The 20,333-nt window shown below is 54.4% G+C and overlaps 2 protein-coding genes and 1 long non-coding RNA gene across 7 annotated transcripts in view; 1 reads left to right on the top strand and 2 right to left on the bottom strand.

Moving 5' to 3' along the window:
• Positions 1 to 4: 4 nt before the first annotated feature.
• On the bottom strand, positions 5 to 4,212 carry NDUFS8 (NADH:ubiquinone oxidoreductase core subunit S8). 2 transcript variants are annotated; one of them, XM_078148456.1, is made up of 7 exons: positions 4,126 to 4,212; positions 2,714 to 2,768; positions 2,558 to 2,623; positions 785 to 874; positions 527 to 699; positions 327 to 455; positions 5 to 243 (listed from the first exon to the last, which is right to left on the bottom strand). In XM_078148456.1, the coding sequence occupies exons 2-7, from the start codon at positions 2,766 to 2,768 to the stop codon at positions 112 to 114; spliced, it is 645 nt and encodes a 214-aa protein (XP_078004582.1). In that variant the 5' UTR covers positions 4,126 to 4,212; the 3' UTR covers positions 5 to 111. The 2 variants fall into 2 exon arrangements, with proteins under 2 accessions (XP_078004582.1, XP_020823719.1); XM_020968060.2 differs by lacking the exon at positions 4,126 to 4,212 and adding an exon at positions 3,778 to 3,922.
• A 113-nt stretch (positions 4,213 to 4,325) lies between these two features.
• LOC110195347 (uncharacterized) lies at positions 4,326 to 9,907 on the top strand. Its single transcript, XR_002320870.2, has 2 exons — positions 4,326 to 4,708; positions 9,001 to 9,907. It is a non-coding gene; the product is annotated as an uncharacterized LOC110195347 (long non-coding RNA).
• The window catches only part of ALDH3B1 (aldehyde dehydrogenase 3 family member B1), a 27,780-nt gene continuing 13,432 nt past the window's right edge, over positions 5,986 to 20,333 (bottom strand). For 3 of the 4 annotated variants that reach the window (XM_020968058.2, XM_020968059.2, XM_020968057.2), the window contains 9 exons: positions 19,150 to 19,312; positions 15,813 to 15,923; positions 15,491 to 15,611; positions 14,330 to 14,415; positions 12,508 to 12,589; positions 10,766 to 11,152; positions 10,355 to 10,521; positions 7,223 to 7,322; positions 5,986 to 6,427 (listed from right to left, as the gene is read on the bottom strand). In XM_020968058.2, the coding sequence (XP_020823717.1) occupies positions 6,234 to 6,427; positions 7,223 to 7,322; positions 10,355 to 10,521; positions 10,766 to 11,152; positions 12,508 to 12,589; positions 14,330 to 14,415; positions 15,491 to 15,611; positions 15,813 to 15,923; positions 19,150 to 19,311 (1,410 nt within the window). In that variant the 5' untranslated portion in view covers position 19,312 and the 3' untranslated portion in view covers positions 5,986 to 6,233. Of the gene's footprint in view, positions 6,428 to 6,929; positions 7,076 to 7,222; positions 7,323 to 10,354; positions 10,522 to 10,765; positions 11,153 to 12,507; positions 12,590 to 14,329; positions 14,416 to 15,490; positions 15,612 to 15,812; positions 15,924 to 19,149; positions 19,313 to 20,333 lie in introns of all 4 variants that reach the window. The other variant, XR_002320869.1, reaches the window with a different exon arrangement.

The raw sequence follows: 20,333 nt of genomic DNA, 5'->3' as shown, positions 1-20,333 counted from the left end.
AGCACACATTTCTAGGCTTTATTCCAGGATACCAGACGGGAGGGCAGCTGCCGCCCTTGGACCAGACTGGGTGTGAAGGGAGTGGCTGGGCCCCCCCGCCCCTCCCAGGCTTCACCGGTACAGGAAGTCGGCCTGGATGTTGGCGGCAATCTCGGCCTCCCACTTGTCCCCGTTGTTGAGAAGTTTCTCCTTGTTGTAAAGCAGCTCCTCATGGGTCTCCGTGGAGAATTCAAAGTTGGGGCCCTAGGCAGGGGGATGGGGAGTTGTGAAGCCCAGTGGGGCGGGGACTCCAGACCCGTCCCCCACCCCCAGCCCGACCCGCTGACCTCCACGATGGCGTCCACGGGGCAAGCTTCCTGGCAGAAGCCACAGTAGATGCATTTGGTCATGTCGATGTCGTAGCGGGTTGTCCTCCGGCTGCCGTCTGCCCTGGGCTCGGCCTCGATGGTGATGGCCTGCGGGAGGGACGAGTTAGCAGCAGAGCCCCGTCCTCCCGCTGCCACAATCCACACGGCACTCGCCTCACCTGGGCCGGGCAGACGGCCTCACAGAGCTTGCAGGCGATACATCGCTCCTCCCCCGAAGGGTAGCGCCTCAAGGCATGCTCCCCGCGAAAGCGCGGGCTCAGAGGGCCCTTCTCAAAGGGGTAGTTGATGGTGGCAGGTTCCCGGAACAGGTAGCTCAGAGTCATCGCCAAGCCTACAAAAGAGGCAGAGGGTCCCCAGGGAGGCCTCCCCTCCCCCCTCAAGGGGCCCCCTCAGCTGCTCCCCATGCCCACACGCACCTCGGAAGAGCTCCGTCCACAGCAGGGTCTGGGCTGCTCGGTTGGTCACAGACTTCATGTCCATGGTGGGCTCCTTCACATTCACAAACTCTGGAAAGAAGACATGTCAGCTTGTCAGGGAAGGATGGGCAGAGGCAGGCCTCAGCGCTAAGCCACCTCAGACACAAAAAGGCCTCCCAAAATGAGGCCCCTTGACCCTAATGTGAAGGACTGCAGCATTCCTGGTCACCCACAAAACCCGCTGGTTCAATCTGCTTTACTTACTAAGGCAGGAAAGTGAACAAAGCCATCTTTAGTAAGATTTTTTTTTTAATCAAAACCTCAGTTCACTAGAAAAATAAATCAACTGAATGATTAGCAAATAGGATTTCTCAACAAGCCAGGCTCATCGTCCTAAGTCACTCCTGCCTCACCACTGCACCGTCTAAGGATATACCGGACATACCTCCAAGGGGTTGGGATGGGGTCGCCTGCTGAGCGAGGTGCTAGGAAGGAGCCCTTAATAAAAAACACGACAGCATGATTTCTCCCAATTAAAGATTCAGGATAGAATGTTTTCTGCCCTGCTTAGGGAAGGGGACCCAGGCCTGTAGGGGCTGACTGATCTGGCACTTTGGGTCTCCTCTCCAGAGCATCTGATGCACACACGCCAGGTCACTTTCCCTCTCCGGGGTGTCTGACACCAGCAGGCCTCCCTCACTCAGCGGGGTCTGACACCTGAGGGGTCTCCCTCTGGTTCCTCATCCCTTGCCATTCCCTCAGGGCTGAGTCAGCACCCCATCTCTGCTCTGGCATATCCTGAGTCCCAAATGCAAGAACCTGGGAGACGCCAGGCTGCCATACAGGAGAGGAAGAGGGTGGGGCAGACCTGGCTCCCCCAGGGATATGGGTTTGTTTGAGAATCTGAAAGCTGCTGCTTGTGGAACTCTCCCACAGCAAGGCGCCCGAGGGCAGGGCCTGTCCTCTGGCGTGCAGTCATGTGGCCAGGGCTGGACCAGAGGAAGTGGATCTGTGAGGGTCCTTGGAGACCAGCCAGGCCAGCGCCATCGCCTTCCAGAAGACGTAGCTCAAGGCTGGAGAAGGAATTCCGCTGAGGCCCTAGAGGGGATCTGCGGCAGCGCAGGGATGCCAGGCGAGATCCTTGGATACCGTTCTCCTGGGCTGCCCGACAACCTGGGGCAATACCAGCATCTTGTGCCCCGTGAGAGGTGTGGTTCAACTCCAGCACCCAATGTGTCATCTAGAGGTCTCTGGAGACCCTCCATGCCAGAGGACACACTGGGCAGCGGCAGGCTTCTATTCATCAAAGGCACTGGGCTAAGATGGTACCTGCATGGGAGGAGCAGGGCACAGCCTAGGGGCCTGTCTCTTCCCCTCCCACCTCAAGACGTGAGGACTGGGTCCAGTGTAGAGGACCCCTGAGGGCCCTGGCGGCTCTCAGGACCCCTCTGACACTTATGGGCTTCCATCCTGCTGGCCCCAAGCCTCTGAGCGCCTGCTTCCTCATCTGCTCCCAAAAGCATTAAGACTATCAGCGCCAGGTGCTCCTGAAATGGGACTGGCTCCTCGGACCCCTCTTTGCTCGGGGGCCAGGCACACAGATGTGGCAGAGGCCACCCTGAACCTCAGCAGCAGCTCCTCTATTTCTGCCTTGAGTGGGCAAAGGGAAACCCTGGACCATTCTGGGTGGGCTGAGTTAGAGGTCAAAGGTCCCCCAGGCAGAGAGTGGGGAGAGAACAATGGCTGTCTGAGGACCAACCCTAGGATACTCACTGTAGGAGGAGACGGAAGAGGGACTGCTGTGTAGACCTCTGGCCAGGCCTCGGCAACTGGCTGGTCCTAGAAGAGGCAGAAGCATTACCCAGTGCCAGTGCCAAGAGCCTCCCCTCCCCCTCCCCAACCCCTGTGCCACTGTGGGGCGCTGCCTACCTGTGCCTGCCAGCCGGGAAAGGACGCGCAGCAGGGCCATATTTGGGCAACTCATCTGGGGAGAGGAAGGGGGGGGCGGCACCGATCAACACAAGGGCCTGCCTCCCCTCCCCCGCAGGGGCTGGAGCCCCAGCTTCCACCGGCTCCCCTTGAAGCCTGCTCTACCAACTGCCCCCCCCAGTCACTCTGCAGTGCCTCCATTCACTCCTTCACTCATTCATTCACTTGTTCATTTATCCCTTCACTCGTTCATTCATTCGTTCACCCATTTGTTCATTTACTCATTTGTTCGTTCACTCGTTCATTCCTTTACTAATTCATTTACTCATTCGTCCACTCATTCGTTCATTCCTTCACTCACCCATTCTTCACTCCTTCATTCATGTACTCATTTGTTTGTTCACTCATTCATTCATTCCTTTACTTGTTCATTTACTCATTCATCCTTTACTCATTCATTCACTCATCCATTCCTTCACTCGTCCATTCATTTACTCATTCATTCGTTCACTTCATTCATTCCTTCATTCATCCATCCGTTCACTCGTTCATTCATTCCTTCACTCACCCATTCCTTCACTCATTCGTTGATTCATTCCTTCACTCCTTCATTCATTCGTTCACTCGTTCATTCCTTTACTCAATCATTCCTTCACTCACCCATTCCTTCACTCATTCGTTCACTCATTCCTTCACTCGTTCATTCATTCCCTTGCTCGTTCATTTACTCATTCATCCGTTCCCTCGTTCATTCGTTCCCTCGCTCGTTCATTCATTCCTTCACTCGTGTGTTTACTCATCTACTCCTTCATCCCCTCATTCCCTTCTTCCTTCATCCATCCATCTGCTCCCTTCTTCTCTCCCTCCCTCCCTGGGCCAGGTGAGGGGCCTCTCCCCCTTCCCCCCCGGGTCAGAGCTGGGGGGCCCCGAGCCCGAGGATGTCGGATCCCTGGAGGCCCCCGGAGTGGAGAGCGCCCACTGCGTGCCGGCAGAGCCAGGCTTGGGGGGGCCCCGGGGGTGGGGGAGAAGGTCGGGGGGACGGGGCGCGCGGCTTCGCACGTGACCTTGGACGGGTCCCCTTCCAGTCCCCGGAACCGAGCCTCGTCTCCCCGGCTGAGAAGCAGGGGGAGGAGCGGGAAAGCCCGGGAGTGACGAAGGTGAGGGAGCAGAGGAGCCACGTCGTGACCCGTGACCCGTGACCCCTGGCCGGGCCCCCGCCCCCTCCCGTCCGGCCGCGCGCATGACGCATGCGCAGTTTCAGGGTGACCCTCCTGCTCTCATCCTGAAGGACGCCGGGAGCGGTCTCCTGCGTGGCCCAGCCGGAGCAAGGACGCCTGGCCTGGCCCGGGCCCGGCCCCGAGCCGCTCTGCTCCCTCCCCTTCCCTCCCTGGCCAGCTGAGCTGCGCACTCACCTAGAGGAAGGGCCCGCACCGCTACCGCCGCCGCCACTGCTGAGCCTCGGGGCCGGGTCGGGCGGGGGGGGGGTGTGTGTGCGGGGGACTCTGTCACCTCTTGGCAGCTCCCATTGGAGCGCTGGCCTGTCACTCAGGCGCGCCGGGCGGAAACGGTGAATTTTGATTGACCGAGAGGCAAGAAGCGGAACCACAAGCTTAAATCCACGGATGATTGGCCGAATTCGGGGCCCAGAAAGCCAAGCAGGGCGGTGCCATGTTTGTCCGCAGGAACCAGTGAACAAAGACGCTTCAGTCACGTGAGGGACGAGCGACGCCGGGCGTCACATGTTTAGCTCCGGGGGGCGGGGCAAAGGTGCGCGTGGGAGGGGCGTGAGAGCGGTCGGGAAGTGCGACTTCAGGTTCTCGGTCTACGAAGCGGGCACGTGGAGCGCACCTTGGTGCGTGACCTAGCGCAGGCGTCCAGGCTGCTCCAGCCTCAGTTTCTTTAACTGCTAAGGAAGGGGAGGGGTCTGTGCCCCCCCGCGGTGCTCAGAGCAGCCCAGGTTCCCCCGGCCCGCTCGAATCCAGCGTTTGCTGCGAGGTATGTTAGGCTCGTTGTGGTGTTCAGCCCTGTCCCACCCTCCGTCGCCCCATTTGGGGTTTTCTTGGCAGAGATATTGGGGTGCTTTGTCATCTCCTTCTCCAGCTCGTTTACAGATGAGGAGACTGAGGCACACAGGATGAAGTGGCTTGCCCGGGGTCCCCCAGCTAGGCAGTGTCAGAGGCAGGATTTGAACTTGGATCTTTCTGACTCCAGGCCTGAGGCTCAGGGCACTGTGCTGCCCCCGGCTGCCCTAGTTATTAAACATCTATCACGCGCCTCTTTGTCCAAGGACGAACTGAAAGAGCTCCTAGTCGCAAGGAGCCTGCATTCTGGGAGTGGGGGGCACAGGACCCCCTAAATAGCAAGTCATTGGGCGGTGGGAGCAGAGGTCGGGAAGGAGGAGCCCCTGGCTGAGCCCGGAGGAAGCTCAGGATTCCACTTGGGCATCTGTAAAGACTGGGAGGTGGGAGATGAGCCGATGCGTGAGGAGTGATGCGGAATCAGCTGGGAAAGTTAAGGGGAACCCGATTGGAAAGGGTTTTTAACACCAGAGGAGTGTGCTCAATCCTAGAAGCACCGGGGAGCCCCCGAAGTCTCTTTAAAACGGGGTGGCACCCCCCCATTTCATGGCTGTGCAGGGAAGGGACCGGAGAGGGGAGATGCCAGGTGCAGGGAGACTGCGGCAGGAGCCCTGGCAGGGGTTGGGGGTGGGGAGAGGGGAGAGTGAGGAGCGACAGTGAAGCCGCCAGCCTCGGGGACTGGAGGGATGGGGCCCTTTGGGACAGGCAGGGTTTGAAACCCCCTGGAGCAGAACTAAAGGGGATCTCAAAAGGCCATGGTCCAGCAGGCACCTGGGCAAGAATTCAGACTGACGGTGTTGTAAAAGTGTCACCTGGCTTCTGCTTAGAGGACTCCCCTCCCCCAATCCCTCAGCTCTCCTGGTTAAAAAGCCTGCCCAGGCACTAAGCCTGCATCTCCCTCTCACTAACTCCCACACACTGCTTCTAGTTCTGTCCTCTGGCCCTGAGCAGAAAAGACAGAATTTAGTTTGGGAAGATATTTAGAGGTCGCAGGGTCCAGCCTCCTCACAAAAGGGGAATTTCCCACACAGACATCCCTTGTCAGTCTGCTCCAGGCTGAACATCCCCATCCAGTCCTTGAACAGCTTCATTTTTTGTATAGCCTGTCCAGTGCCCCTCCAAAAATGTGTGCCTAAAACTGAGCTGGGGCCCCAGGCTGGCTTGGAGGCTCAGCTCAATAATCAGACAGCTGAATTTGGGTTTCCCATACGGCCTTTACTTAGAACTGGGCAGCACCAGGAATCCTAGGGCCCCTCTGCCCCAGGTACAGACTCACAGCCAGCAGGGCTGGAAGGCCAAGTCCAAGGGATCTCCTGCCCCTTTGTAGCCCTCACTACAAGTTCATCTCAGCCATGCCACTGAGACCCACGGGACGGGTGCACAGCAGGAGAGTGTTCTGACAGGAGAGTCCTGGTGCCTGTGAGAAGGGGGCAGCCCCCAGCTCATAGGAGCGTGCACTGGCCCTTGTGGCTGATCTCCACCATGGACAGCAGCAGCCCCAGATTACGCTGGGCATAGGGTGGGTACCGCAGAGAGTTAAGCTTCTCCATGCCCGAGCTCCGCAGGAGGCAGCCGCGCTGATGCGAGAACGTATCGAAGCTGAACTTTCCATGGTACATACCCATCCCACTGTTTCCTATAAGACAGAAAGGCAGGCAGTGTGTGAGGGGGCAGCGACGGGGGGTTTGGGCAGCCCTCCTTCTTCCCCACACCCCCACTTTCAGTACAGTCCCCATCCCCCCATCTGGAAGTGGGGGGAAGGGGGAGATTCAGCAAAACCCCTCAGCACTGGGACATAGAATTGGGTAAAAAGTCTTGTGTCAGAGATGTATGAGCTGAGGCAAAGTGAACTGAGGTGGGGGCTTCACGGGAACGGCAATGTTGTACAATAATCAGCTGTGAAAGCCTTGGCTGCTCTGATGAAGGCAGTGATCCAAGACCCATGATGAGCCAAAGGACCCATGATGGAAAATGCTGTAATATGGTTAATATGGAAATCAGTTTTACATGATTTCACATGTGTAATTGATAGAATTTTGTTTGCCTTATCAGTGAGTGGGGGAGGGGAAGGAGGGAGGGAGAGAACTTGGAACTCAAAATTTAAAAAGAAAAGAGTGTTTAAAAAAAAAAAGTCTTACATCTTTTCCTGCTGAACGGTGAGTCCATGAGGGCAGAAATTGGGCCTTTTCTAACCCAGGACCCAGAATGGCAGTTTGATTCAATAAACATTAAAGTTTGTGTCAGCAGCGTGATACAGTGTAGGAGGCCTTGGAATCAGGAAGACCTAGGTTCAAGTATTCCTTGTGAGCCATTGCAGACATTGTGGAAGGAACAGGAAAGGACAGGGTGTCTGCAGCATCTCTCATGACTTTGGAGAGAGCCAGGCCCGCAGGGATTGGACGAGGGTCATGAGGCAGAGCTTGAGACCTACCTACTCCTCCGAAAGGCAGTGTGGTCAGCGTCATGTGCATGAAGCCATCATTGCCACAGAAGCCCCCGCTGCTGGTCTGCTCCAGCATCTGGCGCACCACCTAGAAGAAAGCCAGGGCTCAGGAGATGCCCGGGCACTCTGCCACGGGCATTAGTAGAGGGGCTCCAGCCATCCTGGGGCTCCTGTGCCCTCTGCTGCAGTAGAGAGGCTGAGGAGCACGCCCCTGACCAGGCCCTGTGACAGACACCCTGTGTAGCGACCTTAGTTACTCTGGAGTGCTGAAGCAACAATGCGAAGGCAAGGAGCCTGAGGGCAGATTCAGGAGGGTGAGGCCCTTCTCTGAGTCCCCCAGGTTCTTCCCTTGCGCCTAGTTCCAGGCCTATCACTTCAAGCCCGGACTGCTGCAGAGGCCTCCTGGACTGCTGCAGAGGCCTCCTCAACTTCCAGTTTTCCACCTGGCCGTCAAAGGAGACTTCCTGAAGCATAGTTCTAAATATGCTGCTGCCCTGCTCAAGAACCTTCCACGTCTCCCTCTTACCTTTAGGATAACATAGTATCATAGATTTGGAGATGGGAGGGACTGTCAGGATTACCTAGTCCAACCCCCTCCCCCCCTTTTATGGAAGAGGAGACTGACCAGTGAATCCCAGAGCTGGAGCAGGGTTCCGAGGCTGTGAAGTCTAACTCATTTGTAATTAAGAATCCCCTCTACCACAATAGGGCAAGTGGGTGGCACAGAGGATAGAACACTGGGCCTGAGTTCAAATCCAGCCTCAGACACTTATTAGCTTAGTGACTTTGGGCAGCTCACCTGTTGCTTCAGTTTCCTCAACTGTAAAACGAGCTGGAGAAGGAAATGGCAAATAACTCCAGCGTCTCTGCCAAGAAAACCCCAATGGGGTCGTGAAGAGTTGGAGGTGACTGAGTGACCAGAACGGTGCTGCCGATGCGTGGGTGGTTGGCTGTCCAGCCTGCTGGCAGACCTCAGGAGATGAGTGTCTCTCCCCCTCTCCGATGGCCCTCTCCCACTTTGGGTTAGGCCTGTTTCCTGATATCCAGCCCCTCTTCCTCTGCAGTTCCTCCTTGTTTCTCCTGGTTCTGCCCTCAGGGCCGTGCAGGACAAATCCAATCCCTCTTCCTCAGGACAGCTCTGCCTAGAGCATTGTTGTTTAGTTGTATCAGACTCTCTGTAAGCCCCATTGGGGTTTTCTTGGCAGAGATACTGGAGCGGTTTGCCATTTCCTTCTCCCCTTCATTTTACAGGAGGAACTGGGGATCACACAGCTAGGAAGCATCTGAGGCCAGATTTGAACTCGGGAAGTTGGGTCTTCTTGACTCTAGGCCCAGCATGCTGTCCACTGTGGCACCACCTGGCTGCCCCCATGGTACTTAGATGGTGGCTATTGTGTCTCCTAAACCTTCCATCCTTCCAGGTTTTACACTTCTAGTTCCTTCAGGCCTCCACGCCTCTCGCCATCCTACAGGAGATGCTCTCTGATTTGTCAACTGACTTCTTAAAATGTGGTGCCCAGATCTGAACATGGAGTAATGTCATCTCCATTGTTTGGCACCCTTTGGAGGCCTCTTGGCTTTCTTGGCCATCGTGTCAAACTTGACTCATGCTGACTTTGTGGTCCACGAAATTCCCCCAGTCTTTCTTATAGAATATGATGCCTCCCCCAAACTCGTGAAGTTTTTAAGAAAACTGCGTAGGACTTAATATTTTCCCATATTAAGATCAATCTGATTAGATACACCCTGCCATTCTCATTTGTCAGGGCTGTTTCTGGAAGCCGACTCTGGTCCAGTGTGTCAGCCATCCCACCCAACTTCATGTCATCTGGAAATCTGAGAAACAGCCACCTGTTTTTCATCCAAGTCACTGATAATGCGTGTTGATAGCATGAGACGACGAACAGAGCCTTGTGGCACTCTGATGGAGACCGTGTGTACTGACCCATTAATGACACTCTTTGAGACTGGGCATTCAGTGAGTACCGGTCATCTGGACAGTGTCACTATTGTATCCAGGAGGAGAACATGAGAGACTTTGCTAAGATTTAGGTAATGTATATCTGTAGCATGGCCTAGTAACCTGGTCAGAAGAGGAAATGAGCTTACTGTGGCATCACCCGATGTTGAGGAGGGGCAGACTGGCTCTGAATCATCCCTTCCCTTTGTACATGCCCACAAGTCTCCCTTCAATTAGACATTCTGGAATTTTTCCAGGAATCAGAGTCAAGGTCACCAGGCTGTAGTAGCAAGGACTACAGCTCTCCCTCAGACAACCCTGGGGCGCACTTCGGCACTCCCTCTCCTCGAGTCAGAATCTGAGGTTCGTCACGGGTTATAACTCGGGTTTTGTGTGTTGTGCAGGGGCCGCTAGGGCGGTGAGCTTTATGGCTTCCCCTTCTTGCCTTGTTCTTCCTCTATTGAATCTGCCATGGTGAACCTCTGTGGTAAATCCCCGTGGACCGCTGTGTCCTGCAGGCTCCCTTTCCAGACTTCATGACATGTTTCCATTTACCCTCATTAGGGCTCTTTATCCCTGAGCAATAGGTCATGTATCTGTATGTGCCTCACTCATGTAATAAACTGCCAACAAGATCCAGTCCCTCTCAACTTACAACCTTGGCAAGGAATACAATTTGCCCAGCACAATAAAGAAACACATCTTAACAGCCATAGGAGAATCATCCTAAGATCCAGGCAGGAGAGTGAGATGTGGGAGCTGAACAAAAACATGGATCTGGGTAGACATGGGGGAATGTGGGTGCTAGAAGAGAAAGCCAGAAAGGATGGGTTATTAAACCCCACAAGGCCGCAGTTAATGAAGAAACCTTGCAGTTCCTTGTTTTTCTGGTGAGAACTAGCAGCTTTAGAGAAGAAGCTTGGCTCTAGCCCAGGAAGCAGAGCCACACCTGTGCGTGCCCCCTTGTCGCCTTTGATTCCATTCTGTCCCTCCCCCCAGGCTTCACTGACCTTTCTGACCCCAGCCCCTCCCTTTAGGCTCCACTGTCCCGTCTTTCTCTGGGCCCCTCACTCTGTCCCCACTGCCTTCTCTATCCCTAGACCGTCCACTCACACCTCTATTTCCTCTATTTTCCTGCCACCACCATCCTCTTTCCTTACCTTGGAATCCTTGGAGAAGGCATATAGGGCCAGGGGCTTCTCTCTCTTCCTGATGAAAGCAATGGCCTCATCGATGCTCTGCACATTCAGGATGGGTAAAATGGGCCCAAAGATCTCCTCCTGCATCACGGGGTCCGTCTCCTTCACATCCACCAGCACCGTGGGGGCTGCCTCGGACCACAGAGGAGACCTTAGGCTGGGGCTCTCAGAGGGACCCAGGGCAGGGGGGCAGAGGTGGTGGGGGTGTAAAAAAGTTATCGTAGGGCAGACTTTGGGGGTAAAGCAATGCACACTGTGCCATGGAGCCCCTCACGGGGTCCTGGTCACAGGGTGACCACACCTTACTCCCTGTGGCTTCTTCAGAGCTGCCAGCACCAAGGACCCTGGGGGGGTGGGAAGGGGGTCGCTCACCAATGTAGCGTTCCTGCTCGTCTGACTGGCCGCCAATGGCTGCTCGGCCATTGCCCAGCAGGCCTCGAAGCCTGTGGAAATGCTTGTCACTGATGATGCGGCCCAGGTCTGGGGAACCCTGAGGATCCTTCCCATAGAACTGGGTCACTGCATTTTGCAGGGCAGGCAGCAGCTTCTCCTGCGTCTCCCGGGTACACAGGATGTAGTCTGGGGCCACGCACGTCTGTCCCGCGTTGAAGAAACGGAACCAGGCCACACGGTTGGCCACGTTTTGGGGGTCACAGTTGTCATCCACGTAACAGGGGTTCTTCCCTCCCAGCTCCAGCGTGATGGGGGTCAGGTACTTGGAGGCAGCGGACATGACGATCCGGCCTACAGAGGGGTTCCCTAAGGAAGCAGAAGTGTAGACCATCTAAGCACCTCTCCACTTCCCTGCAGACCAGGGAAGGTTGGTTTTTCATGAGGTTGTAGGCTTTAGATCTGGAGGAACCTGGGAGGTCATTCAATTTAACCCTTTCTAATCCACCTTCCACAGAGCTACTCTGTTGGTCACCTGACTGTCCCCTCCCCTGAAACTTCTGAGGCTCCGTTACCTAGGACTAAATACAGAAGCCTCAACCCCACCCCTAAAGCCCTCCATGATCTGCCTCCCCCAGGCCTTTCTATTCATTTCTTATTCACCTGCACTCCCTCTCTCCCGGTCAAAGCAGCCCACCTTCTATTCTCTCTAGTGGGCATCCCACAGCTGGGCTCCAAACCCGGCTGTCAGAAGCTTCTCCTTCCTCATCTCTGCTCCTCTTTACACACCTTTCCTGGGCACCAAGGCTGTTAGCGCTTCCCTCCTGGCATTACTTTACACCCTTTGTAGTTGTTTGTGTGTGGACTGTATTCCACCTCCTCCTGGCTGTAAGGGCAGGGATCCCCGGTAGAGGTCAGAGAGGAGAGCCAGGATTGGAATGAGCTGTCAGAATCCAAATCCGGGCCCTTAGCACAATAATCCCTGAAGGTTTTCTGCCCCAGAGTCCAGCTCTTGCCTGTCTCCAAGGCCCTAGAGGAGTAACTGCCTTGGGCGTGGGCAGATCAAACCTGAGGCATTCCACACCTCCAGAGGGGGGCCCTCCCCTTTCCCCCAAGGCTGTGCTGGGTCAGCTCTGCTAGCTGTGGGGAGAGAAATGGGGATCCCCATTGGTCCTCCATCCTGGAGGAACTCTCCAGGAGACCAGGCCTCTGGCCCTGACTCTGAGACTTTGGACAGTCTCTGTTCCCCCTCCAGGCCTCTATTTCCCCATCTGTAAGAAGGGGTTGGGCCAGAGGGACTCTAAGGCCCCTTCTCTTTCCAGAGTTATTTGTTCCAGTCTGGTTAGGGAAACAAGATATGTTCACTCTCTGCTCCCTTCTCTGCACTCCCACCAACCCCACAAGTGTTCAAGCCCTTCTCACCTCTCCCAAGTCAAGGCTGTGGCCTCCTCACTGTTCTGACTGGCCCACACACTCCTGCCCGGCTCATCTTCCCATTAACCTCTCTACCGTCGTCCACGCCATCCCCTCCCTTGCCCCCTGAACAGGTCTGCCTCTGAGGTCTCCCACGAGAATGACTCAGGACCAGCAGCAGGTTCCCCCGGGGTCCTACTGTCTGTCTACACCTGCAGTGACACATAGGATCCACGTGTAACTGGCCTCCCCAAACTATGCGTCCCTTGGCTTGTCATCTCACTGGACCCTCCCTGCTGGGCTGGACTCACCTGTGAAGAAGATGTAGTCAAACTTGTTCTCCAGGAGGGTGGTGGTCTCCTGGGGTCCTCCCAGCACCACAGCAAAGCAGTTCTGTGACCCAAGAAAGAAGAGTTCCCTTGAGGCAGCCTGTGGCCCCTGGGGGGCCTGTCAAGACCCCCTGCCCTGGCCTGGGAGGCCCCTCCTCCTCTCCACCACTTCCTAAAGGGCTCAGCTCAAATGCTACCTGCCCCTCCCCCCCCGGCCTGTCCTGATCTCCCACCCCCAAAGGGACCTGGTAGCTACTTTCAAGGGCACATGATGGTTCCCTCATAGAATGGAAGCTCCTCAGGGGTAGGGCTATTTGGTTTTTGTGTTTGTATCCCCTGTAGCACCTGCCTGACACATCTAGACATTTAACAAATTCTTGTTGACTCAGTGACAGCTGGATTTTCTCCCCTGTCCTGGCATGGCCAGAGTTCCCAACTGTAGTATAGGGGTGAGCAAGGTACTTCTCTTCAGGGCCCGAAGATGGAGAGGGTTAAGCAGTGTGTGAGAGTGTGTGTGAGAGAGTGTGTGTGTGTGTGTGTGTGTGTGTGTGTGTGTGTGTGTGTGTGTGTGTGTGTGTGTGTGAGACACCCAGGATGTGGGCCAGCTGGGGCCGGTAGCCTGTGGAAATGAGGGTCCCAAGACCTTGACTAGAAGGCTGGGTTAAGGGATCAGACTCCTTTTGTTATTGGCGCCTTCTCTGACTCCCCCGTCTCTCCTCCACCTAGGCCCCTCCACACACCAAGTAAAACCCAAACGGAGCCACCCACAAGCCAAGGGCCACAGAGGAGAAGGCCTCCTCCAGCCCAGAATGGCTCAGTCCCTGACACTTCCCACGGTCCCCCAGGGTCCTTGGGGAGGGGCGTAGCAAGCTGAGGGACTTAATGGAGCTGATTGTTTGGGGGGACACCTCGGACTGGCTGATCTCTGAAAGGAAGACCCCCAACAAAATGAGTGATCCCAGTGGTGAGCTGCGTGTGCTCCCAACTCGGGGCTCTGCCCAGGGGCTCTCTCCCCAGCCTCTTCCAGGACTGGCACATTCTGGGTGGGGAGCATGGCGCCTGTAAGGCCTTTTCAATGCATTGGTTGCTTCTGGGGAACTCCTTTCTTCCCTTATCCCTTGGTAGAAGGGGTGGCTCTCAGGGAGACAGGAGGTGGGGAGATATATTGGGAGGTGTAGGTAATATAAAAATAATATTACTAAAAAGTTCTTCTAAGTGAATTGGAGATGAATGGACAGAGTATGGGTGGACACTCAGTGTGAATGAGTGAAAAGCTGCCATAATTTAGGCATTAAACTACCCACTGTGATTGTGTCGACTGAGGGGCTCTCTCCAATGGTACAGGTAGCAGCCCATCCATGCCCAGCCTTCCTCACTGTCTCTGGAGGTCTTTAGGGTACCAAGGAAGGACTCTGGCTGTCTCCCTCCACCCGTTGGTCTTGCCAGGTGACCAGACCATCCTCTGGGCATTGAAATCAATGTGTGTAAATATGATAACAATGAGCTTGCTGAGCAGAGCTGACTAGAGAGAAGCTCTGTGGCCCAGCGGGGGCTTCCCTCCCCACTCCACGAAGCCTTAGAATGCAGCTGAAAAATCTAGGTCAGAAGCCAGCTAGAGCAAGTCACTCATGTGACACATGAGGACACTGAGGCCCGGAGAGGGAACATTATGTTGGTCACAGTGGGGCTGGAATTCAAACCCAGGTCGTCTACCCTAAATCACTGCCTCAGGTGCTTGGACAGATCCCGTGCTGAAGGCGTTGGAGGGCTGGGGAACACGGGACCCTGGGCAGTACCCCCTCACCTTGTCCAAGTAGCTGGGCAGCACTTCACTAATGATCTTCTCCATGCTCTTGCTCATTTCCGAGGGCTTTAACACCACGCAGTTGCCTGCAGGGAGGAGGAGAGGCAGGTTCAGCAGAGGGGGGCTGCAGCCAGAGGTCAGCCTATCAGAGAGGTACCAGTGGCCAGGGAGCTGGGGGCTAAAGAGTTCTGAGCCCCTGGCAAGTCCATGTATTCCAGGGCCAGGGGGCACTTCCCCCCTCTTCTCTTGCCTCTAGCCCTTCCCGGGACCCAGAGACATCATCACAGAACATTGGCTAAACTGCTCATTCTCACAGTTGAACTATAGAGGGCAGCCTTGTCCCTGGTACCATGGTCCTGCACTTGGCGGCTGCCTGAGAGTGGACCAGTTCTAGCTTCTGTATAGACACGCCCCTGGCAGTGGGCGAGGACAGTCTTGGAGGGCATGAGACAGAGGGGCAGTTAGAGGAAGAAGGAGGGGAGGAAAGGGAGATGGAGCTAGGGCAGAACACATCTTGTTCTGAAATACTCAAGTATTTTATCAATTTCTAAGGCCTGGGAGGAACCTTAGAACATAGAATCTAGAATGTCAGAACTGAGCCTTGGAACCCAGAAGGGAGACTGTTGGATAGGGATATTCCCAGGGGTCATTTAGTCCAACTGTTGCCTCATATGAATGTGGAGGGAACTGGAGGACAGGCAGGGGACTGGCCAGTGACATCACAAGCTCAGTTTCTTTCCTTTAAAATTGTTTTCCCTAGCCCCTGGATTCCGGGACTGATGCTTCTCTCCCCCACCTCCAGCCTACAATCTGCCACTGCCTCCCCCTCCCCATTAAGGGGCTTTAAAGCTGGAAGAGACCTTAGGTAGGCCCTCAGTCAACCCCAAATTTTGCAGTAGGAAGAAAATGAAGCCCAGAGTGGAGTCCTGTCTAAGGTCCCTGGGCATATCAGGGCTGTCTTAGGACAAAAATTCTGGGTCCCCTCACTCACGTCGGCTGCTCTCCTCCCTCTCCCTTCCCCTCTCTGCTCCCCATCCCATCCCTCTTCCTGCCATTTTGGGGAGAGAGCAAGCTCTCGCCCAAGAACAGTAGGGCCTGAGCAGGTGAGGACGAGTCTGGGGCAGCAGCAGGGACGAGGACGTCCAGGCCTTCATTCCTTACCTGCTGCGATGGCCCCGACCAGAGGAACTAGCACGAGGTTCAGAGGGTAGTTCCAGGGGGAAATGATGAGGACCACGCCATAGGGTTCCCTCCGGATAAAGGCTGTGTCCAGTTGGGTGGCCTGGTGACAAAGGAATGAGAGCCTAGGCCCCTGAGCCTGGATCTCAACTTGAGGGCCCCCCTGCTTTAAGAGATCCCAGGAACCAGAGGGAAGAGAAGGGGGGGGGGAGGAAATGCCCCCAGGGAAGCCTCTCTCCCTGCCTCCTGCCCTCGCTTGCTCTGCAGCTGCCCCATCCCCCCTCACCAGTCAGCCCTGGCTCACCAGGTTTTTAGACACATGCTCATCCTTCATCCAGCTGTGCAGGTTGTTCAGAGCCAGGTTGATTTCACTCTGACAGATGCTGATTTCGGAGATCTCAGACTCAAAGGGAGCCTGGAGGAGGAGGTGGTCCATAGGTCAGGCCCCAGGGCCCTCCCCATGCATCCCAGGAGCCTGGCATACACCAAACCTCCACTCTAAACCCCTACGCATCCTTGCTGGATATTGCATCCTGCAACAGGAGGAGGAGGAGAATGACCTTGGTCCTTGGAACCTCTGCTAGCTGAGACACATCCTATCCAGCTGGAAAGGCCTGACTTGGAGCCCTGAGTTTGGTCCTCTCCACAAGGCTGCCTATGGCTCAAGGACCAGCTGGTCATTAGAGTTCACCCTGCCCCAAGTTGGCCACAGCCAGAGGAATTTCTTAGCCACTGCTACTCTCAAAAACCATTCTATAAGTCACACAGGGAACGTCCTCCAGTGACAGGATTACAGAGCCTTGAAGCCTAGGATCAGTCAGCCAATAAGCATTTATTAAGTGTGTATCTGGGTGCTAAGCCCTGGAGATACAAAGGCAGAAAAAGAGGATGCCCTCAGGGAGCTCCCTCTTCAAAGGGGGAAATATGTAAATACCTGGAGGTACAACATGCATTGAGAATAAATGGAAGGCGATCTAACACTGAGGAGACACTAGGGGGCATGAGAGAGAGACCAGAGAAGGCCTCCTGCACAAGGTGGGAGCTGAGTGCAATCTTGAAGAAAGTCATAGAAACCAGGAGGCTTGCAGCTAGCCTGGGCGAAGGCGCAGGAGAGGGGGACAGTGCATACTGCAGTTTGGATGGAGCAGTCTGTGAAGGAGAGTTACCTGAACAGGGCTTAAAATGAACTTAAACTTGGACCAATGTGTACCAAAATATTTATAGCAGCTCGTTTCTGGGGGCAAAGAATTGGAAACTCAGGGTTGGCCCATCGATTGGGGAATGATTGAACAAGTTATGGTATGTGATTATGATGGAATACTATTGTGCTATAAGAACTGATGAGCAGGATGCTCTCTGAAAAACCTGGAAAGACTTGCATGGGCTGATACAAAGTGGAATGTACCCGGTACAAAGTAACAGCAATACTGGAAGATGATCAGCTGTGAATGACTTAGCTGTTATCAGCAACGCAATGATCTGAGACAACTCAGAAGGACTGATGATGAAAAATGTTTTCCATCCCCACAGAAAGAACTGATGGCATCTGAATACAGATTGAAGCAGACTTTTTAAAAAACAGTGAACTTAAACTTGAAAGGCTGCATTTTCTCCTGGAGGAATTGGGAGGCACCAATGGTTTTTGAGTAGGGGAGTGGCACAGTCAGATATGTGCTTCATAAAAATGATTTTAACAGCTGAGCAGAGGAAGGGTTAGAGGTAGAGTGTCTAGGAGCCCAGTGAACAGTCAGGAAGCTGTTAAAATAATCCAGATGAGTGCTGTGTAGGGCCTGGCCCTGGGTGGGGGCCTTGGGAATAGGAAGAAGAGGATAGATGACTAGGAGAGATGCTGTAAAGATTGGACCGGCAAGCCTTGGTGACTGATTGGATATGGGAGATGAGGGAGGGAGAGGGCATGGTCAAGGACGATTCCAAGGTCATGGCCCTGGGTGTGTGGAAGGATGGTCATGTCATTTAAAGAAGGAGGGCATTTGGAGAGGTAGGTTTAGAGGAAAAGGAAAAGGAGTGCTATTTTTGTGATGTCACATTCAAGATGCTCATGGGATGTCCAGGCAGAGATGCCCAGCAGGCTTTTGGTGGCAAAGGAACAGATTTTAGGGGAGAGACCAGCACTGAGTATGGAGAGTTGAGAACCATACGTGTAGAGATGAGAATAGATCCCATGGAACCCTGGGCCTCCAGAGGAAAAGAGTATATAGAGAGGGGACAAAGCCTTGGGGAACACCCACAGTGAGAGGGAGGGAGACAGATGATGAATCAGCAAAGGAGACAGAGATGGAGTTGTCACACAAGCAGGAGGAAATCAGGAGTGGACAGTACCGTGGGAAGCCAAAGGAGGACATAGAACCTCAGGATTTCATTGAGACAAAAGATCCTTGTGGACAAGATTGGGAAATATGGACGGGAGGCAGGTAGGTGACTTAGTGGATAGAGCACCGGTTCTGAAGTCAGGAGGACCTGAGTTCAAATCCAGCCTCAGACCAAACACTTGGCAGTTACTAGCTGTGTGACCCTGGGCAAGTCACTTAACCCAAAATGCCTAAAACAAAACAAAACAAACCAATATAGACTGGATGGGAGCAGAGTGAGGGTAATTTATAGCTGAACAAATTGTGTTGAGTTGTGTTGATGGATGCCAGACTGGAAGGAAGTCTTCAGTGTTGGGCCACAGGACTCTACCCAGTGATCTCACCTGTTCCAGATTTTCATCAGTGACTTAGAAGAAGGCCTAAATAGCATGCTGATCAAATATGCCAATGACATGAATCCGGGAGAGATGAAGCTAACACTGGATGGCAGAATCAAGGTCCCAAAAGATACTGAAGACTAGGATGATGGGCCCAAATTAACGGATTCATCTAAGTTCTCAAACCTGGGCTCAAGAACTCGACTAAGTACAGGATGGGGAAAGTAAGACTAGAAAATAGTTCATGTGGAGATGACCTGGGAGCTTTGGTGGCCAGCTCCTCGATGTGAGTGTGGCAGGGACACCAGGACAACAAATGTTGTCATTGGCCCCATCGAAAGGGGTGGAGTTCCCAGAGAAGGCAGTGAGACTGGGGGCAAGAGTCCCACTGTCCTCAGCCTGGTCAGGCCACAGTGAAAAGTCCTGCCTTGAGCACCCCATGCTAGGGGGCATTGACACTGGAGTATGTCCAGAGCTAGAGGAGGAGGATGGAGAGAAGCCTAGAAAATATGTCATGTGAGGGTCAGGCAAAGTAAAAAGGGGTGAGACAAGGCTCAGTGGCATGGGACGGCTGTCCTCAACTTCTGGAGGGTCGTCTCATGGGGAGGAGGGACTCAATTTATTCTAGGTGGTTCTGGAGTATACAAGTAGAGCTAATAGCTGGAAAGTACAATGGGGAAGAGCTACCATGATTACGGGGAAGGAGAAGCTTTCTACTAGGGCAAGGTCCTGGACTGCCTTGGGAGGTGATGGGCTGCCCATACCTGGCTGTGTCCAAGCAGAGACTGGGGGGGGGGGCCTGGCTGGGAGGCTGTTGAAGGGGTTCACGCATGGGAGGGAGGTTGGAAAAGACGCTTTCAAAGAGCCTCTCCATGCCTGGGGTTCTGTGACGCTCTGAACTGGTCAGTCTCCAGAGAAACCTTTAGAGTCTCACCTTGTGCAGATCCTGGGCCAGGGCAGCCAGCAGGGCATCTCGGTTCTCTTTCAGGAAGCGGTTCAGCCCCTCCAGCTGGGCAGCTCGGAACTCTGCTGGGCGGGTTTTCCCAGAGCCAAAGGCATCTCGGAGGCTCTGCAGGGTGTCCAAAAAGGGATTCATCCTGATTCAGAGAGAAGCAGGGATTGGGTTTGGGATTGGGAGCTCTCTGCGCACCAGGAGTCCCCCAGACACAACACTCTGCCATACCGAGGCGGAGAACTTGTGCCCATTCATTTCACGCAGACTCCAGAAAATGCCCGAATACTGGCTCTCTTATGAAGCCTTCCTCAGTCTCCCCAGCCCAAAGCCACCTCTCCTTCCACAGGCCCCTCTCAGCACACTCTCACACTCGAGGCACAGAACTGGGTTGTACAAGCTGGGGTCTAGAACCTAAGACCACCGAGTCCAACCCCCTCATTTCACAGAGGAGCATGCCGAGGTCTAGGGCTGGCAGCCATCTGCCCCTGCAGCTGGCAAACGGATGGGCCCCTACTTAGGCCAGGCCTTCTGCTCTGGGGCTTTGGGGGCTGATTTTAAAAATGCCACGGCTGGGAACAAGGACCCTCGAAGTGGCCAGGATGCAGCCGTCGCTGTCACTGACATCTCTTGGCGAAGGTGGGAGAGAAAACTCAAGCACCTTAGAAAGGCTACATCCTTCCACTGGGCCTCAGCCTCCTCAACTGTAAAATGGAGGAATACTTCCTGACCCACCGCTGGGTGGGGAGAGCTGGATGCCTATGCTCTTTGGGTGTAAACTCTTTCTAGGATCGATGTTAAACAGGGTTTCACGCTAACAAAATCCTCAGGCTGCTGTTCAGAATCCTTCACCATCTGGCCAACTTCCCAGCCACGTCTCAGATTGCTTCCCTTCACACCCTCTCTAGCTCAGACTGGTCTGCTAACTGATTTCTGTCAACAATATTCCATCTCCTGCCACCTTGTCTTTGTATAGGCTGTGCCCTATACCTGGAATGCTTTCTTTCCTCCCTGATGTCTCTGGCTTCCTCAAGACTCAGCTGAAGGACTGGCACCTCCTAGAGATGCCCCCCTCAAATGACCCCCTCAGCCTTGGATGTTTTCTTCCTCTTTTTGAAAAATTGTATTTATTTTATTTTTAGTTTATGGAATAAAACAAGGCATTT

The sequence above is a fragment of the Phascolarctos cinereus genome, unplaced genomic scaffold (genome assembly GCF_003287225.1).
Source record: "Phascolarctos cinereus isolate Bilbo 61053 unplaced genomic scaffold, phaCin_HiC Scaffold_9;HRSCAF=440, whole genome shotgun sequence".
NCBI lineage: Eukaryota > Metazoa > Chordata > Mammalia > Diprotodontia > Phascolarctidae > Phascolarctos > Phascolarctos cinereus.
Note: the sequence above shows the minus strand (reverse complement) of the source record. Positions and strands in the feature narration are given on the sequence as shown.